This window comes from Platalea leucorodia, assembly GCF_965183815.1.
Source record: "Platalea leucorodia genome assembly, chromosome: 9".
NCBI lineage: Eukaryota > Metazoa > Chordata > Aves > Pelecaniformes > Threskiornithidae > Platalea > Platalea leucorodia.
In genome coordinates, this window is record NC_138831.1 from 48,805,038 (window position 1) to 48,828,465 (window position 23,428).

The window sequence follows — 23,428 nt, forward strand, 5'->3', positions numbered from 1 at the left end:
CAAGAAAGCAGCAAAGGGAAGAGGAAGAGCGTGTTACGGGGAAAGGACGCGAGCCCTTTGCCTCTGCCCTTGCTTGGCTATAGGAGGCCTGTGCTTCCAAGTGTCAGCTTGGCCCAACAGCCCTAAATCACCCACCGTGGCCATATGCAAAGAAGGCAGGCGACGACAACAGCTGCTCTAATTTATTAGTTGTCTCTGTTCACGCTCACCAGCCCTGCGCTAGAATGCACTGCTCCATTTGCAACCAGACGGAAACAGCGAGTGTGACTCGCGGCAGCGGGAGAAACACTTTCATCACGTGCACTTTCCCCTTCACAGGTTCTGCTTCCAGTTGTCTTGCCTGTCATTAAAAGGAACTTACGACACGCCGCTGAACGATGCGCTGTAATCAATACAAATAGCCATGAGAGCCCCTGAAAAGGATGTGGAAGTAGAGCTCAGCAGCAGTATTTATGAGCGCAGGATACCGCAGACCAGAACAGTGCCAACTCTCCCGAGTATTTCCACTATTTACACTGAGATCAGAAAATTAAAATAATATTTTACGCTTAATGGTTCGAGCAAGACCTGTGAAGTCCTTCTCTCGGTCCCATTTACAACACAAACGCCAGTGACAGAGCAGCAGATGGTCAGAAACACTCCCCTAGAATATTCAGGCGATTCAACTTGAATCTGTGCCCAAATCATTTAACTTTAATGGATTCTTTCATTAACAACCAAAGAAAGGGAATATGGTTGCCAGGACATTAAAATCACTTTTTCAATTATACTGTTATAAAATCGAACAAATTAGCTGTAATTCTTAGCTGAAGCCTAAATGGAAGCACGACTTTATGAAAGAAATGAAAATTGATTTGGATTAGTGGGCATCAAGGGCTTTTTAAAAATTAACAAGATTCTTATGACTTCATAGCATGGATGGATTAGCTGGAGGTTTCACTGCCCTGCGTTTGCTACCTGCCAAAGCACGGCAGCTGGCTTCACAGCATTTGTTACAGCGGGTTTTAATTAGACTAAGGGAAGAGGATGCAAGGATTGAAGCTGGAAAACAAAGTTCTGGAGAAGCTGGGTGGTGTCTGAATTCACCTTTTGGACCTGGCCCAGCAAGGTCCTGGCAAAAGCCAGGGAACTCAGAACCTCTAAGCTTCAGCAGGATAAGGGCTGCGGGATCCATTATTTTGCTCAAAGATCAAGGCAAAACTGCACTGGATGCTTCACAAACACAAAATAAAAATAAAGCCCAAAATGCTTGCTGCAAAGAGTGCACAACCTTAACACGGGCTATTAAAAAAAAAAACCAACAAACATAAAAAACCAAAGCAGGTAAGGATAACAATGGAAGCAACAGAAAGAGCAATTCATGAAGGACACAGGAGCTTTAACATTGGCCACCAGATGCAAGGTAACTACAACACCGTGCAACAGGGTCACACTAAGAAGGAAATAAAATGGCCTTTGTATTGTATAATATGAGCTTAATGAAAGAGATGTTCACTGAATGCAACCTGCACTGAGCCTACAGACCAGGAACCCTAAGATGTATTTTAGACAGCCATCCCCCTGCCAGGGAAGGTAGTGATTTGGAACTGCTGCCCAGAAAAGAAAGAGACTGAAATCCAAGCTGGAGACTTTTAAACCTGCACTGAACAAAGCCTTTTGAAAATTTATTTATTTAAAAAAAAAAAAAAAAAAAAGGCACCACCGGGAACAATCCTGTCTTGACCCCTGCGAGACGGACGGGATGTTCTAGCGCACACGCTCCACCCCGAACATCTCCAGGATGATGCACTGCCGAGAGCACCTGCCAGCTGGCAGAACGGGCCTCTCTGTAAGGTAAATGCAGCAGAACATTTCAAAACCATTTTCATGAAGTCTTGCAACACAAAGCACTTAGATGACTCCCCTTTACGAGTCAGCATTTCATACTTAGTTATTTTTACTCCTTATTGCAACACAGTAGTTGACAATTTGCATCAGTAAAACCTGGCTTGAAAAGCTAATCTTTCTTTGGACAATCCCGAATACTACTTCTTTGCCGTAATCACACTGGTTTGTCACCCTGTATCTGGCTTTCAGATATGCCACAGGGTATTATTTTCCAATAAACCAAGAAGAGCTGTACCCTTTGAGCCAAGCTTTGTATTGTAATTGCTGTGGGTCTCCATGTGACTGTTAGCAGTTTTTATATTTAAGAAAACAGGAGAACACATTTTAATCCAGAACATTTTGAGCTCCACGTGTCTTAGAGTTCTTTTAATGATCTAAACATCTGGGCACCCTCTGGTTTTCTGTAATAACTAATGGCAAGATTTGGCCTAGTAGGCTAGCAACTCTACAGGCAAACATAACCCGCACAACCAAGAGCTTTATCTCATCTAGGGTAGTGACCTGAAAAGCCGGAGTTTGAGTGCTTTAAGAAAGGACACCCCAGATAAGACTATCACTGACGGTGATCCTTCTGCAAGGCAAAGGAGAACGGGCTTCTCCAAACTGACGCTTTAGGCTGACGGTGGCTTAAGCAATGTCCTTTTACTTTCGCATCACTGCAACGGCATAGGAGCACACGCACATCAAATTACTGTGCTTCTGCCGAATGGCAGCAAGCACCAGGGTAGGGAACAGTAACTTCCAGCTAAAAGCACAGCAACTTCCTGACCCAAACTGCCTGACCCAACCAGCCAGCAGAGATAAACACATTCAACTGTACCTGTGAAATCTGGCCTCCACGCTCACCCTACGCCCAGGCAGAAGCAGGCAGCAAACTGGCACTTCTCACCACATTGTATACACACCAGCACCCTCCTGTCCATCAACTGCGACTTAAAAGTACCTACAGGGACTTCTGAATATCTATTTTGACTATTGTCTATGAGAAGAAGCTTATTATTATCATAATTATTAGTAACAATTATACAACTATTATGTATGTTAATATATGTCAACAGAATAAGAATATTAATATATTCTCTACCGGGTATTCCACAGAATTAATGACATCTCATAATGAGCCTAACCTCTCTGACATCTTGCTGATAGTTATTTCTAAGCAAGCTACTAAATTCAGCGTGCATCTGCTCAGGCAGTGCACTGGCTTGCAACTAGCTCAATACCTGTAGGTCAAAAGGACGTGAAGGCCGACGAGCAGAGGTTTGTGCCTTGCTCAGGGCAGTGATGGAAGAGGGAGACATGCACTTGCTCCTGCTACCTGCGTTATCAAGCTAGTACCCTCTGCCTCAGGGACAGGCAGCTCTGAGCAGCCGAATCTCAAAGCACCTCAGCTGCCTGTGAATGCCACTCAGTTCCCGAGAGTTCTTTGCCATCGCCGTATCAATTCAAGCACATCACAGGGCCGTCCCTATCTCCAGTCCCACCTCCTCTCAAAGACCTTCAAGCTCGGCAGTGCTGCAAGCTCAGGGCGACTCCAGTGAGGCTGCTGTTCACAACACTGTTTTGCTGGTGGTCTTAGCTGGGATGCAGGGCTTCCCATCCTCTGACACCTTCCTCAGGTGCCAAGGAAAGAGAAATATCCTCTCTCCAATGGACTGGGAAAGAAATCACAGGGCAGTCCTTAAGACAGTGAAATATGCCCCCAGGATCCTCAGAGCCAGCCACAGTGAGTACCCCATGGGGGCAGACAAGGCAACTTCTGTGTTATTTTGCATCCTACCTCCTATGCAAGATGGGACTTGGGAAGAAGAGGTAACTTGCATCATTTCAACAGCAGACCCTAAAAGCCCTAATTCTAGCGTAGTGAAGTCAGCAGCAAAATTCTCACAGACAGAGCAGAGGATTTAGCCCTAGAGAAGTTCAAAACAAAAGCAGCATCTGTGGCTCACCCAGGAGACCCGCCATGCACAACAGTGTAAAAATGGCATTCACATGGACCTGATGCTGCTTCATGGAAAATGACTCCAGAGCCTTTCTGCTTGCAGATCCCATCTCCGAGTATGCTTCTCGCCCTCTTTTGTTCTTTATAGGATACTTGCATGGAAACAAGAGCTCCATTTCTCAGTTGCTTATCTCCTCCTGCTGTCCAGCCTTCCCCAACAGAAGACAGACTTTACAGAGAGCCTGTTTTCATGCAAATAGCCCCGAACAAAGGCTACAGAAGAACAGAACACATGAGCAGCGCCCAGAGACGGTGTGCCAGCCACCATGCTAAGGACACCCCATGTGCACAGAAACCATCTCACTATTTTGCTGATGAAGGCTGCTGTGTAGATGGGAAGCGTTCAATGGGAGACTTTCAGGGCATCTTCCAGGGAAGACCAATCTCTTACTTTGAGAACATGTTGAGAAGGTCCAGCTGTGTAGGATGCAACATCAACCACCAGCCAGGAAAAGCCCTGCTAGCCTGTAGTATCCTCAAACTCAGCACTAACATGTGGCACTGGGGAAACATCCATGTGAGACTCCTTCAAAAAAACAACGCAACAGTTACAGGAGGTTAGAGTTCTGCTCTTGCCCCTGAATCTTCCTGTGATTTTTTACTCTTTTATAAGAATATTACTGTTGTTCCAATGGATCGGTTATGTGGAAAGTCTAACCAAAGGGGGGAAGCTGACAGTGACCTGCTCCGGGGACTGTGAGCCAGACAGTGCTGTCAAAGGGCAAAGAATACACTCTGGAAACAAAACCTCTTTGTTCCTCTAATTTTGTTCCAGTTAAGTCAGTTCAGCTGTTCCATATAACCAGTCAAAAACATTCAGCATTTCCCAAAGTATTTTAAGACTTCAAAGTTGTAGGTTTTATTTTGACAGTTTTGAAGCGCATAGCGTTTTTTTCTTTACAGATTTTTCTGCATTAAAAACAAGGCTGTTTAATAAATTAAGCTTTATAACAACCACTGCCACTCTGCTTTTATCATCGCTTCAATTAAAATATTGTTTCTTGAAGACAGCTAACAACTTCTGAGAGGAAAAAGAAAGAGGGCGTTTCACTGAAAATTTTTTCAATAGACTCAATTTCTTAAAACTTGTGATTAAAACCAAACTCCAAGTAGGGCTCAAAACCAGGGGCGTTTTAAATTCGTCCAAGTTGCTGATCTGAACTCATAACTTCCCAGCCTTAAATGAAGATACTCACCTAAAAAGTAAACTCTCCAACACTCACTGATGAGGAAAATGTAGCAAAAACACTGTTTAGACCAGTGCCTGGCAGCTCAGCAGAGACAGGAGCTGATCAGGAGCAGGCTGTTCCAGAACAAAACCTTTCTATGTAACACAGGCAACCGATCTGACCTTTTCATCTACAAAAAAGTCAACCCACCACTGAACCCATTACTGTGAGAGATCTGCCCCTCAAAACTGTTTTGTTCACAGTCTCGGGGCCAAACCTGTTCTGACATCGATTGCCTCCTGTCAGGAAAGTGCTGGAACAGCTCGGGGACAAGACCTGTGCTGAAACCAAACCTGTCTGAACTCTCCCCGCGTAACATGAGCTTCACACGCTCGCGCTGACGTTGTCACAACACCGAACGGGAGCCAGGCAAGCAAGCGAAGGGCTCGTGTCTTCAAAAGCAAACAAGAGAGGGTTATAAAAACTAATTAGCTGTTCACACTCACTACTACGCTTCTCCGCAAAGCTGTAATCACAGCAGTCATTTTGAAGCGAGTACACCTCCGAGGGCTTCTTACGAGCAGCACTGGGATGGACTGGGCTCGGCCAGCTTCACAGTGCCAGCAGCACAGGCCCTAATCCCACAGTTTTGAGGCCAAAGCTCCACTCACACAGTTCAACAGTACAGCCCACAACCAGCTGTGTCAGCACAACTGAGAAAGCAGGATCAAGCAGCCGTGGGGAGGGAGCTTTTAAGCCTGCGATGCTGCCAAATGCTTCGTATCACAGCCCTGCCTATTTGCATTTCTGCCTTGGGCCCCATCTGTAGCTTCCCATCCATGTAAAAGCTGTCCCCAGGGAGAAAAAAAGGCCACTGTCCATTTGTTCAACACATCTCAAGCGCATCTAGTTTCAAATGAAGTAGGTGGTAAAACTCCTAATGCTAATCTTTTCAGTGCAATTCTGAATCTTTTGTCTTCCGGGGGCAGGGAAGATCAGAAATGGAAATAGCTGGTCCAGCGGCCCTGATCAGTCAGTGCCAGACACCACCGCGGCTCCCCAGTCCTGCCTCCGGCTCCCAGCCCTCCAAGGCAGCACCGCGTCCTCACCATCAGGAACTCGTGCACGCTTGATTCTTTCCTCAACTTCCACTCCAGACAAAGTGATCTTACAAAGGAGGTCTCCAAATGCAGTACCAGTTAAATCACTCAGCAATAACACATAAGTATCTTTAAAATATGGTTACATCCTGTTCCAGAAGTCTTAATGGGCCATATTTTTAAGTCAGGAACAACCTGCAAGCCAGCACAGACATACTGCAACACTGAAACTATGTCACTGCAAAGCTATTTCATTACAAGCCACAGCTCTCTTTGCAAAGACAATTTCTTCCAAGAGCCCAGCTAAGCTGGTACAAGGTTTTCCAGCATGCATATGTGTAAGGCAGGCAGAAAGGAGCCCAGTATGTCATGTAAAAGTTGAGAACCAGGAGAAAGAAACCAAGAAAGACAGGAGATCAGTCCCTTTCAACATACGTGTCTCACCAGAGGTCACTGCAACGACTTTGAGCTGGAGGAGGGCCAGGGCCCTGTGCATGCATCTGTTCGAGATCCCACCCAGGCTCCAGGCAGGCATCCTCAGACACATGCTAACTGCAAGACCGGAGGAAGCAGGAGCTCAAGCTGAGACCACCCGTACTCTTGTGCCTCGCACTACCTGCGGTGACAAACTGCCTGGCACAGCCACGGAGGTAATGGCTGGCTGAGCTGCACAAGGGAGCACAGACCCTCCTCAAACAGCCGCTATTTTCAGAGCTTCGTTCACAGCCAGGTCAGCACAACACTGAGCCACCAACACCGGGAGGTGACAGACACATGGAAGACAGAGGCAAGACCAGGCATGTGGCACCTCAACTTGCTTAAGCTCCATGTAAGCAGCTGTGGAAAGAAACGGGCAGATAGAGTACAAACCCGGGTCTCAACAGGATCCAGTGATGTCAGTGCCAGGCGCTCTGAGGTCATTTCTGTTCATGCCCAGGGATTTGAAGATTTCAGCAGCCCCCACAGCAGCTCAGTCCCAAAGTCCCTGGCTTGAACACTGCGCTCCGACTGCCTGGGAGTCCTGCAAGGCCCGGGAGCTCAGACAGGGCTGAGGAGAGGCATCGACACAGCCTCCACCACCCACGATTCGGGAGGGGAACTGCATCGCTCTCCTATTCCCTCTAAAGAGCAAACAGGTCACAGAGATGCCCCAAGCAAATGCTGGGGAAGCTGAGACCCTGTCTAACTCAGAGGGGCTGCGTGAGACTTCGGTGGCTCTCAGACTGTAGAGAGAAACCGTACATTGCTTTTCTGGAATCTGCTCCTCCCTGCATGATCCTAGAAGAAAGCTGGAGTAAGAGAACACCCATATAGTCCTTATCTCCCTCATTACAAGGAAAAGAAGTTGCCCAAGAATCTAAAATTGGCTTCTCCTCTGAATCAGCTCCAAAGCTATCTCAGGAAAGGCATGTTATCTTCCACCAGCCCAAACCACTCCTATTTGGTACAGAATAATAAAGCCATTAGCACTGAGCAATCACACTATTACACTGTTGGCTTACATGGCTATAATTTAACAGTTCCTCACTGTTTGCTTTAGGAAATCTGTTCTTGAAAGGTCTATAAAATTATGAACTCTTGCTCCAGTTTGAAAACACAGGCACGAGCAGGGATTTCTGTTCTCTAATAAATCACATTCCCCTACTAGTAAACACCAGCTTATAAGAAACATCTTTTGTTTATTGAAAGTAAATGGCATGTGGACATTTTAAACAAAAGGAAGGTGGGAGGCTGAGGGGAACAGACAGATTATGTTTTCCACTTTCATTTTGCCTTGTGTCTAAACAAACAGTTCCTAACAGCTTTGTTTTCCAAACCAACTTTCTCCCAGCTGCTATCTGGAACCACAGAAAGGGAAAGCAATACTCAAGATGTGCAAGGATTACTTGACTTTGCACACTCCTTTTACTCAGCAATCAGCGTTGTGGAGATGCAAGCCACAGGGAGCGTTACTCGGAGTAAGCAATAGCCTTGTAGAGACTGGTTGGCTTCACATACAAAGCAGTACTGGGACGGTTCACTCTGACCCCTCAAGCCATGCAAGGGGGAACCAGCATTTTGCCAAGCTTTTCTGCCAGGTCAGCTTGCCACAGGACCCGATCGATTGCCTTCCACCCAGCCACAACCGCACATAAACTTGGAAGATGACTCTCAACGCATACAACAGCAGCTAAGATAGAGGGCCAGAGAAAACAGCTCTTACAGACTCCTCAGTGACCAGTCACCTGTAGCATCTGAAAAACAAGCTATTACCCTCGATGCTTTTTGGCTGTGGTGGTGCCTGTTCCCGTAAGGAAAGGGCAGCACAGAGATACTGACCCAAAGAAGGCCCAAGGAACTGTGCCAGGATGGAGTACAATTTAGTGTTTCTGAATTTTTCATCATCTTAAAGATCAAAGATCTTAATCATCAAAGATCTTTCTCATCCCTCTGCCTTCAACTGATGATCAAGGCATCAAATATTCCTGTGCTCCTTTTCCTTGCCTTCTTGCTACATGCGGTTTAGTGTTACTTAGACCACATCTGCTTCAGAAGCTCCTTGCCTACACAAGAGATGTGGCAACATTTTGCTATAGCTAGAGTTAATGATATTTTGACCTGTTTCACTGAAATAGCAGAAGATTCCTTGTATCTGAGCATAAATACAGAGATATGTCTCTACCACAGTCTCAGAAATAACGTGCAAATACATGGCTCTATCACAGCCCTCGCACACACACACACACCACTGAAACTTGCCACGTTTAACCCACCGCCTTTGTAATCAGACGTCATAGCACGCAAAACTGTGCGCCAACCAAACAGCCCATCCGTAGGGAGAGGGATAACGGGATGCATCTCCACAGCAGTGGCTAGGCACCCATGTTCACGGTCACCTGTGTGAAGCACCCAGCACTTTCTACCCAAGTCAGAGGGAAAGCCCCCAGGCAAGACCCAGCTCAGTCCCCACTGCCACCTCATTCTGGCCCACCTTGACACAGAAGAGACACGTCTTATGTCCAAAGTAAGGATGGAGCTGCCCACCTCTGTGGCTCCAGGATCCTGCCTCAGCTCCCAAAAAGAGGGCTGCAGCTGTGTTCTTTTGGGAACGTCCATCTTGGTTTTGCTCCTTAAGTTAGTTTGTGAAACTGCTTCACGCAGTGAAACTGCCTCAGCAAACACCTCCTCTTCCCATCCTGGGTATCTTTGGCCATCTCCTGTCACAACCCATCAGCTGTGCCCTGTCCAGTTGTTACATCCAGAGATGGCCTCTGGCTACGCTAAGAGAGTTTGCAAGCCCTCCATGTGCTCCGTGGACCACTGCCCCCAACACAGCTCCTTCTGCCACTGCCTTTCTCAAGGTTACAGTCTTGCTCTGCATCTCTCTCTTGTTAGAATTGAGCTGAATAGAAAAGAGAGAATAATCCAGTTTGCCAAAACCCTCCATACCTAAGACCGCTGGTAATTATGTGAAGGTACCTAAAACTTCCTGCTGAGGAAGCCATTAGGAAGTCACATGCACAGAAAAATGGCAGATTCTACGTATCATTAATCTGCTTTTACAGTCCTGATGAAGAAAGAACTCCACCTTGCAAGCTGGACCTTTACAAGCATTACCCAAAAAAGGCATTTGCACGGCCACGGATAGAGTCCAGAACATGGTAGCTTCTCACTTGCACCTCATGCACCCCATTCAGGTCCTGCGTGAAATCCTGCAGCACCCATACAGCTGGGGAAGGTGCATGCAGCCCAAGCCAGCCTGCGCCGTCAGAAACCAACCTTCTGCTCAAGCCCTTTCACGAGGCCTTTTTCTCCCACCTCTGTACAGCTGGCACAATAGCTAAGTCTCCCTGACAGCACATGGATTTTGCTGCTACTCACAGCGCAAATAAGATAATTAGGCCAGAAATCTTCAAAGCCCTGCCACTGCTGTTGGTAATGAGATTCTGCAGTTCACCTGAAAATAAAAACGGAAGAAGGACAGCAGGTAAATCCCATTCTCCGCCACAGCCTGAACTCTAACTGTGAAGCCACCCATCAAACAGCTTAGTCCAGCTTCCATCAAGAGGTCCTTCCTGGTAGCTGGGAAGTCCACCTATGGATACAACCCTTAAAGAGGAGCATTTGTATAGGGAAACCAATGGCATGACATATTTGCCGGTAAAACATAAGCTACAATCAGAGAAACTGTGACATTTTAATCAGTGACAGCCCTTTTATCTTGCTATGGGGTGGCTTTCTCCTCTGCAAAAAGGGACCAGATCACACCTCTGTTTCTACCTGAAATGCTGTCTGCAAGGAAGAGGGCAAAGAACCCTTCTGCGCGGTGACACTGCTCTGACACACATCCCAAGACACCTGCACTCCGCAGACTGAGCTGAAAGCTTTCACAACAAAATCCCCTGGCGTGTATTTAGAACTATTTATTGCACATTTCTGTTTTTTTAAAGTTAAGCAAAGAGCCTCCCTTGTTTGCTCGCGTTTTCTCAATAGGCTGGGGTTCAAGTCTGGAGTGTCTCTTCAGGACAGGGTGTAAAGTGCAATAATATACAGCAGATACAAAACATCGAGAATGGCTCTGGTTTCAGTCCTACCAGGTACCCGAGAAATCTGCATATTTAGCCCTCTCTCTGCTCCCTGTGCTTTCCTGCTCTCTCCAAACAACCAGCCTGTCCTGTAAAGCCCCAGCAGCAAGGCTGGGGTGTGCAACTTGCCAATCCAAGAAGACAAGAACCAACTCTCACATGCTGTATCGTACAAAGTCACCAACCCCCGAAAAGAGAAGTCAGGCTCATCAAATTCCTGTCAACTCTCCTGCATTTCCCAGGTAATTGCACCAACCATGAATTAATGAGAAATAGTGAGCCAGCACACAAGGGAAGAGAAGACAATTCAGAACAGCAACAAAGAAAACTAATGGGAAAGTACGCTTTAATAGCTCACTGCAGATGACCGTCACTGCAAGCCTGCATCACCCCAAGAGAGGTTTCACTGCTCTGGGGGGACACAAGGACCGCAGAGCGCACACACCACCCACGCAGCATGGGAGCACAAGAGAAAGGTGAGGGGGGCTTAGACCAGGAGCTAATTTTGCAGAGAACAGACAGCGTGGGCAGTCCAGACAAAGCACCAGACTCTGTCCAGGCTCAGCTTTGTCACCATCCACCGCACGGCCTCCGGGAAGTCACAAAACCCATCTGTGCTTCACTGCCTGGCTACCGGCTGCAGCATCTGACACTGGCTCCCTCCACGGGTGTGGACGACCCCTGGCTTTATCCAGCCACACTCTGCTCCTTCTTGTTATCACTTAACCCGCAAAGGTACGTTATCAATACAGCTAGCCAACCAGCCTGACTTGGACAACAGCAGATAAAGAGGGTAGGTTTGAAAAGGAGACACTGAAAATAATAAAACACGAGATGCTGAACTGTTAAGTCAAAGGAGTACCCACAGATAGACAATGCAATGTTCTTACCAAGGACTCGACCGTCTCAGGATTTTGCATCCTCCCGGCATAACTTCTCACCTAGACCAGTTTTAAAAGACAGTATTTGACTGTCATCTGGAAACCCAGTTATCATTGAAAATGCAAAGTGAGCTCTTACAGCTCAGGGATTGTCTTAGGACAAACAGCAAGATAATGCCCATATCCACGGAAAACAAGGAGCAGTACCACCTTTTGAAGATGGTTAGAACCGGGAGTGAGAATGGGTGGGAATTTACCCTCCCATTTCCAAATTTAAACTTACTTATATCATAAAAACAGGAGGAAAATATATTTCATAGCCTATGTTCCAAAATCCCTCACACCTACTTGGCTGTTTAACTTTCCAACATCTACAGTGCATTTACCCACTGTCAGCACAACTTTCTCTTCAGAGCACATAAATCTTTCCTTTTTCCAAAGCTGCAGCCAGCTGAAACCTGACAGCTCGAGGACAAAGCAGTAAAAGGACTGGGTCTGCTTCCAAATGGTGAAGGACACGCTTTCAACGCTATAGTATCCGAGCAGGAGAACGCCTGTGGGGACCGTCACACCACTCTGGGGCCCTCCTGCATCAACAGGGTCCAGGCTCAGATGTGATGCTTCTCCCTGCTGTCTCTGGGCTCCTGCTTATTTCACCAGAACACATCTAAAACCAACATCCAGACTTACACTGAGATTTGAGCAAAAACGCCCCCAAGTCACTCATTTTGTTTTTCACAGAGAGAAGAGGTTTTGCCTCTGTGCATCAGACTGCTGGATGAGCATTATAGATGGTGGCTGCTTTGGACCAAGGAACACAACTTCATTTGCTAGTGAAAACAGATTTATTTCCATTAATATAGACTAATTACTGCTGCTCCTCTTTTAATGAGGTCTTGTGTGCCTCAGCACATAACATCAGCACAAGAGAAATCCTCATCTTCATACCCAGGCAATCTTGGGCCATTTTGAATAGCTCCTTCTCTAGTGTAAGAAGGAAATTATGAGAATGATGCCTCTTCCAAAGAACCGGTTTCATTTTAGGGAATGCTGTGTGATCATTCTCACGTTCAGGTCAGTAACAGCCTTGCAAAATCTCCTTGACTTTATCCAACTTTTATTACTGCTGAGCAGGGATTAACATTAATTGAGCCCACCCCATATTAGCCAAGGATTATTTGTTAGTCACCAGTCTATAATCACTTGCATTTTCCAACAGAGACCTTCACATCGCTCAGATAGCTAGCAGGATAATCCAAGGCACAGTTTTAATGAAATCTACATAAAAACGCACATCCACACCCTTGTCTTCCCCCTTCCAAAATACCCAATTAGTTCAGCTTAGGAAATGCCATAAAAATTAATACTGTGAAATTTCCAGTCTAACAAGTTTCTGGTGAGAAGAAAATATTCCCTACGAGGGCAGCATTTTTTTAAACCCGCAAACTTTAAAATATATAAACAAGTAATGAGGAATTTTCATTCACAGGCCTGCACATACCATGTACACATCTCTGCATTCACGCTGCACCTGCAGACATCCAGTGTTGATTCACCACAGACAGGGAGGCACGGCCATGTCTGCGCAGCCACATACACAGATGCATTTCGTACAGCACCTATTCCCCCAGCTCTACAGGCCTCGACATCCAAAACACACGCCTGCAGCAAACTGTCACGCATCATCTGGACACCTCCACCCCAAATGCATTCACGCTCAGTCCCTCAGAGAGGAATTTTAATACCTCATTTTACAAATTAAAAACTATGATGCAGATAGACGGTTGCCTGAAGCCACTTTCAAGTGTGTCATACAGCAGGGAACCAAACATCTCCATCCTAAAGCCCAAGACATCCTACTATTGGCTTCCTACTTCTGAAGGCTCACTGCTGCTTCACGGACACAGCTGGGCAGAGCCTGGAGACATTTACACAAGCAAATAAAAACCACATTGTGTCGGTGACGTGGAAAAGGGCAGAGGCATCTCTATGAGCGGGAGAGGACAAAGCTCCATATGCTCCACCTGTACTTGAAGCGCTGATGGAGGACATGGCTGAGATGTTTTTTGGTGAAAGCTGCTGTAAGGCCAAGACAGTATTTTTCTATGCAAGTGTAACTATACAGAGCAACTCCAGTTTAGATGGCAGCCTCTCTCTTTAAAAGCTATATGGAAGCTGCACATATGTGCCCCATCCCGATTCTTCCTCTGGTTTCCTGCGTGTGAGCATCCTGCTGCAACACCCAAAGTCTGCCTCGGCAACAGCTCGGCTGCTCACCAAAGAGGTGCTCTCGGAGCTGAAGGTTTCTTTACTTTTCCCTCTGCTTGGCTCCAATCCCATCACATCTGGAAAGCCATGACCAACACCGGCTCTCCAAGCTGAACGGCGGCTCTGCGCTGAGCTGCGGGGGAACAGGTGCCCCCCGGGACTCGCAAGGTCCAGATCTGAAAGTTGGGCTCTGAATCAAAGTAGGTAAGACATTTCCTCTGCTGAGCAAGCACCTAACTGCTGAGAAAAGCAGGGCTTTTACTTACACTAGTGTTAGCTACAGAAGGCTCAGATTAAGGGATGGAAAACAGGTGAAAGACTCCAGGACCTGCACGTATTCAGCTTAGTAAAGAGCAGGTTAGCAGGGAACTCGATCAGTGTACACCTACTCACAGGGAGGCTTTTCATACCAGCACCTGTCTTCATATACACCTATAAACCACAGCCAGGTACATTCAGACTGAACGAAGGTGCGCGTTACTGAGCGGGGACATCAAACCAGCTTACCGAGGGGCTGCGACAGACAAGCACCCACAAGACATTTTTAAGTCAGAAGTGGGTGTTGCTCTTTACGAGATGCTCTTGTTCAAGCACAACCATTAAACCTGAAAGAAGAAACGTGTTCAGCTTCCCGCAGTACACATGAAGGCAGCGCAACCTCGCTAACCTTAAACCTACAAAACTACCCAAGAGCCTTGACTGGTATAAAAAACAAAGAGCGAGAAGAATTATTTGACAGCTCAGCCTCGTGCCCGGATGCTGAAGTGTTACTGAAGCCTTTCACCTCGCACTTAACTCCCTCTGCTGCTAAACAGAAAATCCTGGCAGCAGCCACAAGCGTTAAGTAAATGGGAAGCTATTCTCTGCCAGCAGCTGGGAGAAACTTCCTTCTCCCCCCACTTTCCACGTAAAGAAAACCCTACAATAGTACTTGTGGTAATGCTGCTAGCCAGATTTTCAACTGACAGACTCTTGAGGAAAGCCTCCAGATATGAAGTCTGCTCCTAAGGACCCTCTTCAAGCGGATGACATTTGACTTTGGGAACGCACAGCTCATCTCCTCGAGGAAAGGTTCGCTTTGTTTTCAGTACAGAGAAAAGAGTACAAAAGGAAAAGAAAGAAAAGTTGCATTTACTGTGACCTAGGGAAAACAGAGCTAAATAATTTTGATCAATATTTTGATTTCTCTGACAAAAGCCGCAATCAGTGCTGACATAAACAACTGGTTAGCAAGCCTGGGGGGGCAGGAGGGGTAAATCAAACCAGGGTTTCAAGACACTTATCCTTCCATCACAACAATTGCCACCAATGACAGTAATTTACATGGCTAATAGGCAGTATTATGTTTACAAAATCATTCTTGGGAAGGAGGATCTAAACAATTTTTGCCAACCCAGCAAAGGAGCTGGTATTGAATCAGACGCTGGGTTTCTTTTTCTCCTTTTATCTTCTATGTGTATTTTGCCAAGATGCCTTGCTATGCAACAACGCACAGTGCCTTCGCAAGCGCACACAAACCTGTGGAGCATACGATTGCCCTCCTATGACAACCTGCATTCTCTAACAGCAGGGCTGCTTGAGCCTCTACGGTGGGGGAAAAATACCTATCAGAAGGAAATAATGGAGTCAAGCTGGCAGCTCCAGATCCTCCACCCCATGCCACACTTCTTACCCCACTGCTGAAGATAACCTCAAACGAGCCCCAGCATCTCGTACACAAGCCTTATCTCCCATACAGCGACAGGTCCCATCCCAACACCACACGCTAAACCCCCTGAACATCTGCTAATTCTCTGCCCTCCCTGACCCTTGTGGTTTTTGGTCATGAAAAGCTCCACGTCTCCTTCTTATGAGCTCTCTCAAGGCTTTGCCAGGAGTCAAACAAGCGAGCAGGACTGGTAGGGCACAGAAATGGGCTGCAACTAGCCCGGTCCCTCTGGGTCAACGTGATTAAGAGGAGTGCACATGTCATCCTTTTAAAGCGAATGATACTTCCAGAAAGGTAACAGCACATCACATCAGCACTACAAGGAGCACATTGGGGTTTTTCACAAGACCGCCTCCAAAAAGAGACAAAAAATGGACAAAGATTTCCAAAGGAACATAAAAGCCTTCTCAGTTGCAATAACAAACAAAAAAACAAAAAAAAAAAAATCAGTGAACACTTGACTAGTTTTCTTTTAATATCAGGCACAATTCCACTTTTGTCTGGGAAATACATGCACCCATTCTGCAAATCGCATCAAACTAGCCCGCCGAGAAACACAGAGAGGACAGTCTTGCATTAAGTGCAAACCTTCAGGTAATTTTAAAACCTGTAAGCACTGCTGATGCTTTTGAAAAAGAAGATTTATCAAAGCCCTGAGTGCACAAACACCCAGGCTTTGCCAAAACACTCAGTATATTCACACAACACAGCACGGGAAATCCATCCCATTAAGTAATGACCTTTTTGGTCACACCAATTAACTTGATCATCTATCGACAGTCAATTTAGAAACTATCAAGGATGCACATTTCACAGCACAGACAGTGAAACATAAAGCAGGACTTTATCACATCCCCCCAGCCCGCTGCCAGCCTGGCATCGCTTCTGCATCCCAGGTTTGCTCCACCTCTGCTCCAAGTTCTGCCATCCCAGCACCTTTCCCCGGAGTTCTGTTTTAACTGCTTAATTTCCCAAATTTTTACACTTAACAAGGTGCTAAGCCATCCCAACTCCAAAGGGAATGTGGTTCAAAGACCTAAGCAGGAAATGAGAGCAGGGAATTCAGGCAGAATAAGGGAAGGGGCCACAGCAGACTGAGCACAAATACAATAGCTTCACACACCAGATTTTAATCCTCCCACCAATCTGGGCTGAGAGCAACCTCTGGGGATGCTCACATTTCATTAACACACCTTTAATATTAAAGACCTGTCCACAAGAAATCCACGAGAGATTTTGAAAGAAAAACATCATTAAAAAACAAGCATAGAATAAACCAATTCAATAGCTCAGCTGACTTTAATATAGCAGTAACAGGCAATTGCTTTTAAAACGCAGATACAGATTTTTAAATAATTCCACAATGTATGATATGAAAGTTTCAGCGGAGTACAGTAATTGCTTATCATAACCACCACAGAGTATGTTTATTACCCATGGAGATAACACACCGCATCTGCTGGACTTCTCAGATAAAGAAGGCCCATACCACAACAGGAGGATCCCATGGATTAAGAGCAGGAGAGGATCCGACTCAAAAAGAGACACCAAAGGGCATCAGTGACACGAACAAAAACACATCCAAGGGAGAAGCACCACGACCTACACACTCACGAGCAAAGTGTCTTGGCACCTGCAAACAGGAAAGCGTTAGATACGCTCAAACAGGGCTGATGACAAGTGTTTGGGTCCTCCCAGGGAATCTGTCTTCTCAGTAGCTGCAGCTCCAGCGGCTGTCTACCTTCCTGGAAGTAAGCACTGACCACCTCTTCCCCTCCCTATGAAGGCTCTGTTACTCTTCAGAATTCGGAAAATTCGGTGGTGTTTCAAGGCTGACTTCAGCATACCAGTGAAAGTCAGACAAACTAGAAGGAGCTCTGCGGTCCTTCCCCCCACGTCTGGTGTGGGGGTTAGCATCTCTAGAAGGGCTCATGAAAACACAGCTCAACTCTGCTCTTTATGAAGATGGCAGATTCAGTTTTAACTCTCACCAAGAAGCCATTAAGTCAGAAAAGCATAAGCAGCACTTGGAGGTCACTTACTCACCGGATTTAAATAAATGCAAGGCGGGTACTTAGAGTGATGGTGTTCTTCATATGTTTACAGTGTGCAACAGCATCTTCTGCCCAGCTGGAACAAATGGGGAAACTGAGGCAGAGATGGCAAGCGACCAACACCCAGACAACAGAAAGAGACAATGTCACAGCCGCTCCAAGTCCTGTGTTTGGAAAATGCTTTCCCAGTAAGAGAGGAAAGCAAAACAGCTACCAAGCCCTGTGACCTGAATGCTGGCGTAAACATAAAACAACAGCATGTTTTAAAGCATAAAAGACTTTAAAAATAAACAAGTGGATACAAGGACTTGAGATTGTGATTTCCTGCAGCTTTCTGTCTTGGGACTGGATTACCCTGTCCTACCCGAACAAGGTGCAAGCTCTGTTCAAAGCTCTTCCTGCAGCTGAGGCGCTTCGGGTTCCTCCCCTAGGTGGGTTTTCCAGTGCCTCTCCTTCAGTCCATGCAGAAACTGCATCTCTCTCCTCTACTTGATCACTTAATTCCAAAAACTCTGAATTCTCCATATCCACACTAGCTATGACTGACCAGCAGGTTCAAAAATTATTTGGAAAAGGAAAGGGAGATGGACAAACAACCAGACAGCATGACTACATAAGTCTCTTTTCCTTAGAAAACCAGGCTAAAAATACTGTAGACAATCGAGTCCAGTTCTTCTGCAAAAGAAATTGCACCAGAGTTGATTTTGGCCCAACATGCACTTGGCAAATACTGATAACAGGGATTTACCATATCCCCTCTAGTATTACAGCTGACTATAAAGCAAACATTTGCTTCCTACAGATAACAAAATGACTATGATCGTTCTGGGTTTGTAAAGGTTAGGGTTTCTGCCATCACCCAAGGCAGGCCTATAATTCTCGGTGTCCAAGCAGAAAATCCCCTACGTGTAACACTGGCCTCAGTTTTCCCTCAGGTACTCACTCACCTCACGCAGAGATACAGTTTGGGATGGATTCCAGCAACAAATTACAATCAGATTAAATATTAATTCCCATCTTAATTATATAACCATGACTAGGCTTAATGGCCAGGCAGCCATTTAAACAGGAGAGGAGCATATAAATCGTGCAAGCAGCATCTCTTACGCTGCGAAGGCCCAGACTGGTTCACAAGCACCTGGATTTTTCCCTGGGAGAAGAGTCAGCCTTTGGGAAGGCACCTCCAAGAGAGGTAGAGTTCAAATCACCTGGCAAGCAATACGGTGTCAGGAATCACAAATTCGTGAGCCAACATGGGACAACGCAGCTCCCTGCCCTCGGGATAGTTGTACGCGATAGTGACAAAGATCATATACATGCTTAACACTCATTGACAGATTTTATCCTCTCAACACCTTTGACAGAGAAAAGTGTGCAGCATCTCTGCCAAAAGATGGGCCCTGAGGACACCAGAGAAGATGAAGCAACTGGCCCAGGATCACAGCACGCACTCAAGCGAGATGTCCCGTATGCCACGGCGACACCCAGCCCACCCCAGCAGTTCGCAAAAGCAGGTGCCCCCGATGCACAGAGATCTCTGCCGTACCATAGAAGCTGCCTCCAGCTCCAAATCAGGCTGCAAGCATGCACGCAGGAAGAATCGTCTCCCTCCTTCCCCAGGGAAAGGCAGATTGCCAAACATTTTCTTTTTAAATTATTACTTGCGCCACTCTGAAGTGGTTCACGTACCATCAGCGATGCACCCACCCCGCGTGGGGCCCCCTGCAGCAGATCAAACTTTCTACAGCTGCCAGGAGAAAGCCTGCTGCAGAAAGGGGGGAGACATCAGAAAATTAGCGGGTTCTGCTTCACTTTGGACTTCAAGGTAGTGAAAGGAGAGGGCACAAAAAAGAAAGAGAGAAGGGAAAAAGCTAGGGAAAACAGGGAAGACAAAACCAGAACCAAGCCTGAGCGGTTTCTCCTTCAGCTTCATGCACCAGAAGAGAAACAGAGAAACACCAGCAGAAACATTCCCCACCTTCGAGCAGCCTCTGCCGTCAGGGCTTGGAGACTGGCTGTCATGACAGCCACAGCACAACAGCAGCAAGCTCCCACGCGAGAAACCTGCCCCTGGAAACCTGATACAGGCAAAACCTCGCTAACATGGTGTGCACGAGTGTTTGGCACTGTCAGTGCCCCCCATTTCTTGGGGACTGTAAGAAATACCCCTTCCCTGCACCGCTCACCCTGCCTCCTTGCAACCCAGCCCACGGACAGGCGACACCGCAACACCACAGTCAAGAGGGCAAGCGGATCTGCATGCAGGTGACATCCTGCCAAGCGCAGGCGACCGCAGCGGCAGAGACGCGCGGTCCCCGAACAATGGCAACACTGACTTCCCCAGGCAAAGGCACTAACTGCACGCAGCGGGCTGCAGGGCGACGCCGCCACGACGAATGCGACAGGAAGGATAAAACGAATCAGAACGAAAGTTAGGTGATGTCGAAAAAGGAAATGTGTTCTGCAGCACGAGGACTCAACCACAAAATCCAAATGACATAAACCCAGATGGATTTCGGCTGATCCCTCGGATGGAAAGCTCAGCCCACTTCCCACCAACACGTCCCCTGTAGGGAGCCCCAAGGAAAGCAACCAGCACAACCCCCTTGCCAGAGTCAACCGAAGAGGGGTTGTTCTGTTTTCTTTTTTCCTTAATCCCTTTCCTGCTACTGCAGGGAAAACAGTCTCAAAGTAGGACAGGCAGAAGGCTTTCAAAACACTGGATCGCATCCCCAGCTAGTGTAAACTGGCACGGCTTCCATCAAATCCACAGAGGGGGAAGGTTTTCCAGTCTACTTCTCTCCTAAGTATTTCATACCCAGCGAGGCTTGAACTTTGGATCAAAACACATGGGCTTTGGGATCAAATGCAGACTTTCCCAAAACCATTTCAACCCTCTGCCAAATTAATTTCAGATTGAAACAAGTCCATGTTTTTCTTTTCGGAATCAAACCCACCTGTTGGAAAGCACATCCACATGTACCGAGCGGCACGTCCACAGCCTGTGCCGACGCACTCACTACCTCTACACAATACATGGCCCATTGTTAGAAAACAAACAGAAACAATTTTCGCTAGTTGCCTAATTGCTTGCAAGAAAAGCAGAGAAGCCACAACTGCAAAGCATTTGAAGTTTTCTTGTTGAAGTGGGTTTGGAAAAAAACATCCACTCCACCACCCCCCTTTTTTTCTTTTTTAAATCATTGTTCTCCATTACAAGCCTCGGGATCCACTTAGCTGTTTGCTCAAACACGCAGGAGACGCAGCTCCCACCCACCCCAGCTTACCCGTTCGTCTGCTGGTGGGGTCACAGACTGCCATCCATCTAGAAAAACCCACACGCACTGATGACAACGGGCCACTTACATGGACCGTTATTCATTTCTACACACAGCCACCGTATCACTGCACCTACACCAAACGATAACCTACCCCTTACGGGAGCTCATAATGTTCTGAAAAAAAGAAAGAAAAGAAAAACAACCCCGCAGCTGTCCACCACACTGTATGCTCCCCCAAAAGGCTATTTTCAAAGCCATAAAGACTAAGCATCCTTTGTGCTGTTATCGCGTTCTGCCGAACCTGAATGCATCATAAAAAGGAATAAAAATGTACAATGACATAGGGATGGCTCCTCCACTGCAATCCTCCGCTTAGGAGGCTCTTTTAAACGAGAGCAACTCCAGGGCACTACACAGCTCACATTTTTCGGTGCAGCTCCGCCAGCCTACACCCTTCCAACCCCTTCTCGGGGATGCAGGCAAAAGCCTTTGCAGGTCTGCGGACACACAGGGAACGAACCACGCACCCAAAGGTCCGCAGCTCCAACGACCCTCGATGCAAACTTCGACGGCAAATGCAGAAAGTCGGCCAGCGCGACAGGCGTATGCGTGCCCGCGCACGGAGCCGTTTGCGTAAGCGTTGCAAAACGGAGGGCGCGAGGAACGCGGCTACTCCCGGGTCACTTCCTTGACCGGGGGGACGTCTGTCCACCCATGCGTCCTGCGCTGGCGGGAGCGGGGTGAGGGTCCCCACCATGGCCCTGCCAGACCCCCGGGCCTGCTCCGGGCCAGCCGGACAAGCACTCAGCAGCCGTCCCTCCGGAGAAAACTCGCCGCTGGCCCGGGGGTGGCTGCTGCTGGCCCGCTGCCCCCCTCCCAGCCCGGCCTTCTGAGGGGGGCTCCCTGTGGGGGACGCCCTGCGTCACCCCCAAAAGGTGACTCCAAAGAAGGCACCGTCCAGGCATGGGCTGAGGCAACGAGTGCGGCCGTCACCCGAGTCACGGGGACGAAAAGTGGCCGGGGGAGATAAGGGGATGGAGGGGGGGGTGCGAAAAACGGCCACGGGGGATGGGGGAAGCGGCCACTGAGGGGACACGGGGCGACCGGGGGGGAATGGCCACTAAGGGGGCTGCTACGGGGGGGCGAGAAACGGCGGGGGAAAGGGTCCCGGGCGGGGAGCGCATCCCCGCGGGGAGCCGGCCGCTGCCCATGGCCGAGCGGGGCGCGGCGGGAGGGCAGGTGGCGCCGCGGCCCCACGCGCGACCGCTCGGGGGCACCGACCCCCCCCAAAACACACACACACCCCCCTGCCTCACCCACCTTGCACGGCCAGGACGGCGAGGGCGGAGAAGCAGAGACAAAGCAGGTCCTCCAGCGCCATGTAAGCCCCGCCGGGCGCCGGGAGCAGGGGCCGCCGCGGCCGCATCTAAGAGGGGAGCGCTCTCTCCCGCCGCCCCACCGCCATCTTGTGCGAGCGCCCCAGCCCCGCGCTGCCCGCCGGCGCCGCCGGGCCCCGCTGCCGGGGGCGGTGGGCGGGGGCGGCCCTGGCCCTGCCGCTGCTCCGCCTTTGTCAGCGGGTTCGCCGCCGAGCCGAGGGGGGCTCCTCCCGCCCTCCTCGACAGCGGCGGGACCAACAGGTTGCTGCCAGCCCGCGGCGGGGGGAGCGGCCCCGTTTGCTGAGGCGGGGCGGGGGGAAGCGGGGCCGGGCTGCCGCGGCAGGTGCGGGGCTCCTCGCCGGGCCGGCAGCTCCCCAGCCTGGCAAGCGGGGGGTTATAAACATTTTACATGCTTTTTAATTATTTTTTTCCCCTTCTCTTTAGTTTTGGTTTGGTTTTTTTTTTTTTTTCTTCTCCTTTTTGCCGCAGGTGACCGTGGAGGACACCGCGCTGCCACCGGCCGTCGTCTTCCCCCTCATGGCGCTCCGGGGGGGGACACCTCTGCCAGCCCCTCTGTCCCGTCAGGGCTGCGGCAGCCTCCGCCGCTTTCCGCTGACAGGGCACAGCCGGCCGAGGGCTAGTGGCCACCGAGGGCTGGTGGCCACCCTCCCGCAGGCCTCGCTGCCGGCAGGCGCAGGCCCGTGTCTGTGGGGAGGAGGCGAAGGTGCCGCCCCACGCAGCCTGGCTGGGCTGTGGGGGCAGGCGGGCACCAGTGACCGTATCGCCGTTGGTTTGCAGTCCCGCCGGGGCCCCTTTCAAAGCACAACTCCTTCAGGTGTACATCGTTCACTGGGTTTTCAGGCGTCGGAGTCCAGCCTATGCTTCTCGGCTGTCTTTAAAAATAAAGCAAATAAAATACATGGCGTGGCCTGCCCGCACCCCGTCACTGCAGAGAGAGGCAGGACCCATCCACCAGCCAAGCCAAGCAGTGGAACCGAGGCAGGGTGCTGAAAGATGGAGGCCGAGGCCGCTGCCTCCCCAGCTCGGCTGGGTCCCAGACACAAAGTCACGCTGCACTTCTGCGCGTAAAGCCGCAGGTGCAGGTTTAGTCCTGGGGGCAAATGACACCAAGACCTT

At 48.7% G+C, this 23,428-nt stretch overlaps 1 protein-coding gene across 1 annotated transcript in view; it reads right to left on the bottom strand.

The window, feature by feature from the left end:
- IGDCC4 (immunoglobulin superfamily DCC subclass member 4) overlaps positions 1 to 22,296 on the bottom strand; it is a gene marked incomplete at both ends in the record, with an annotated part of 95,809 nt that extends 73,513 nt beyond the window's left edge. Inside the window, 1 exon segment of the mRNA XM_082321664.1 lies at positions 22,236 to 22,296. Coding sequence (XP_082177790.1) covers positions 22,236 to 22,296 — 61 coding nt within the window.
- Between the last annotated feature and the right edge of the window lie 1,132 nt (positions 22,297 to 23,428).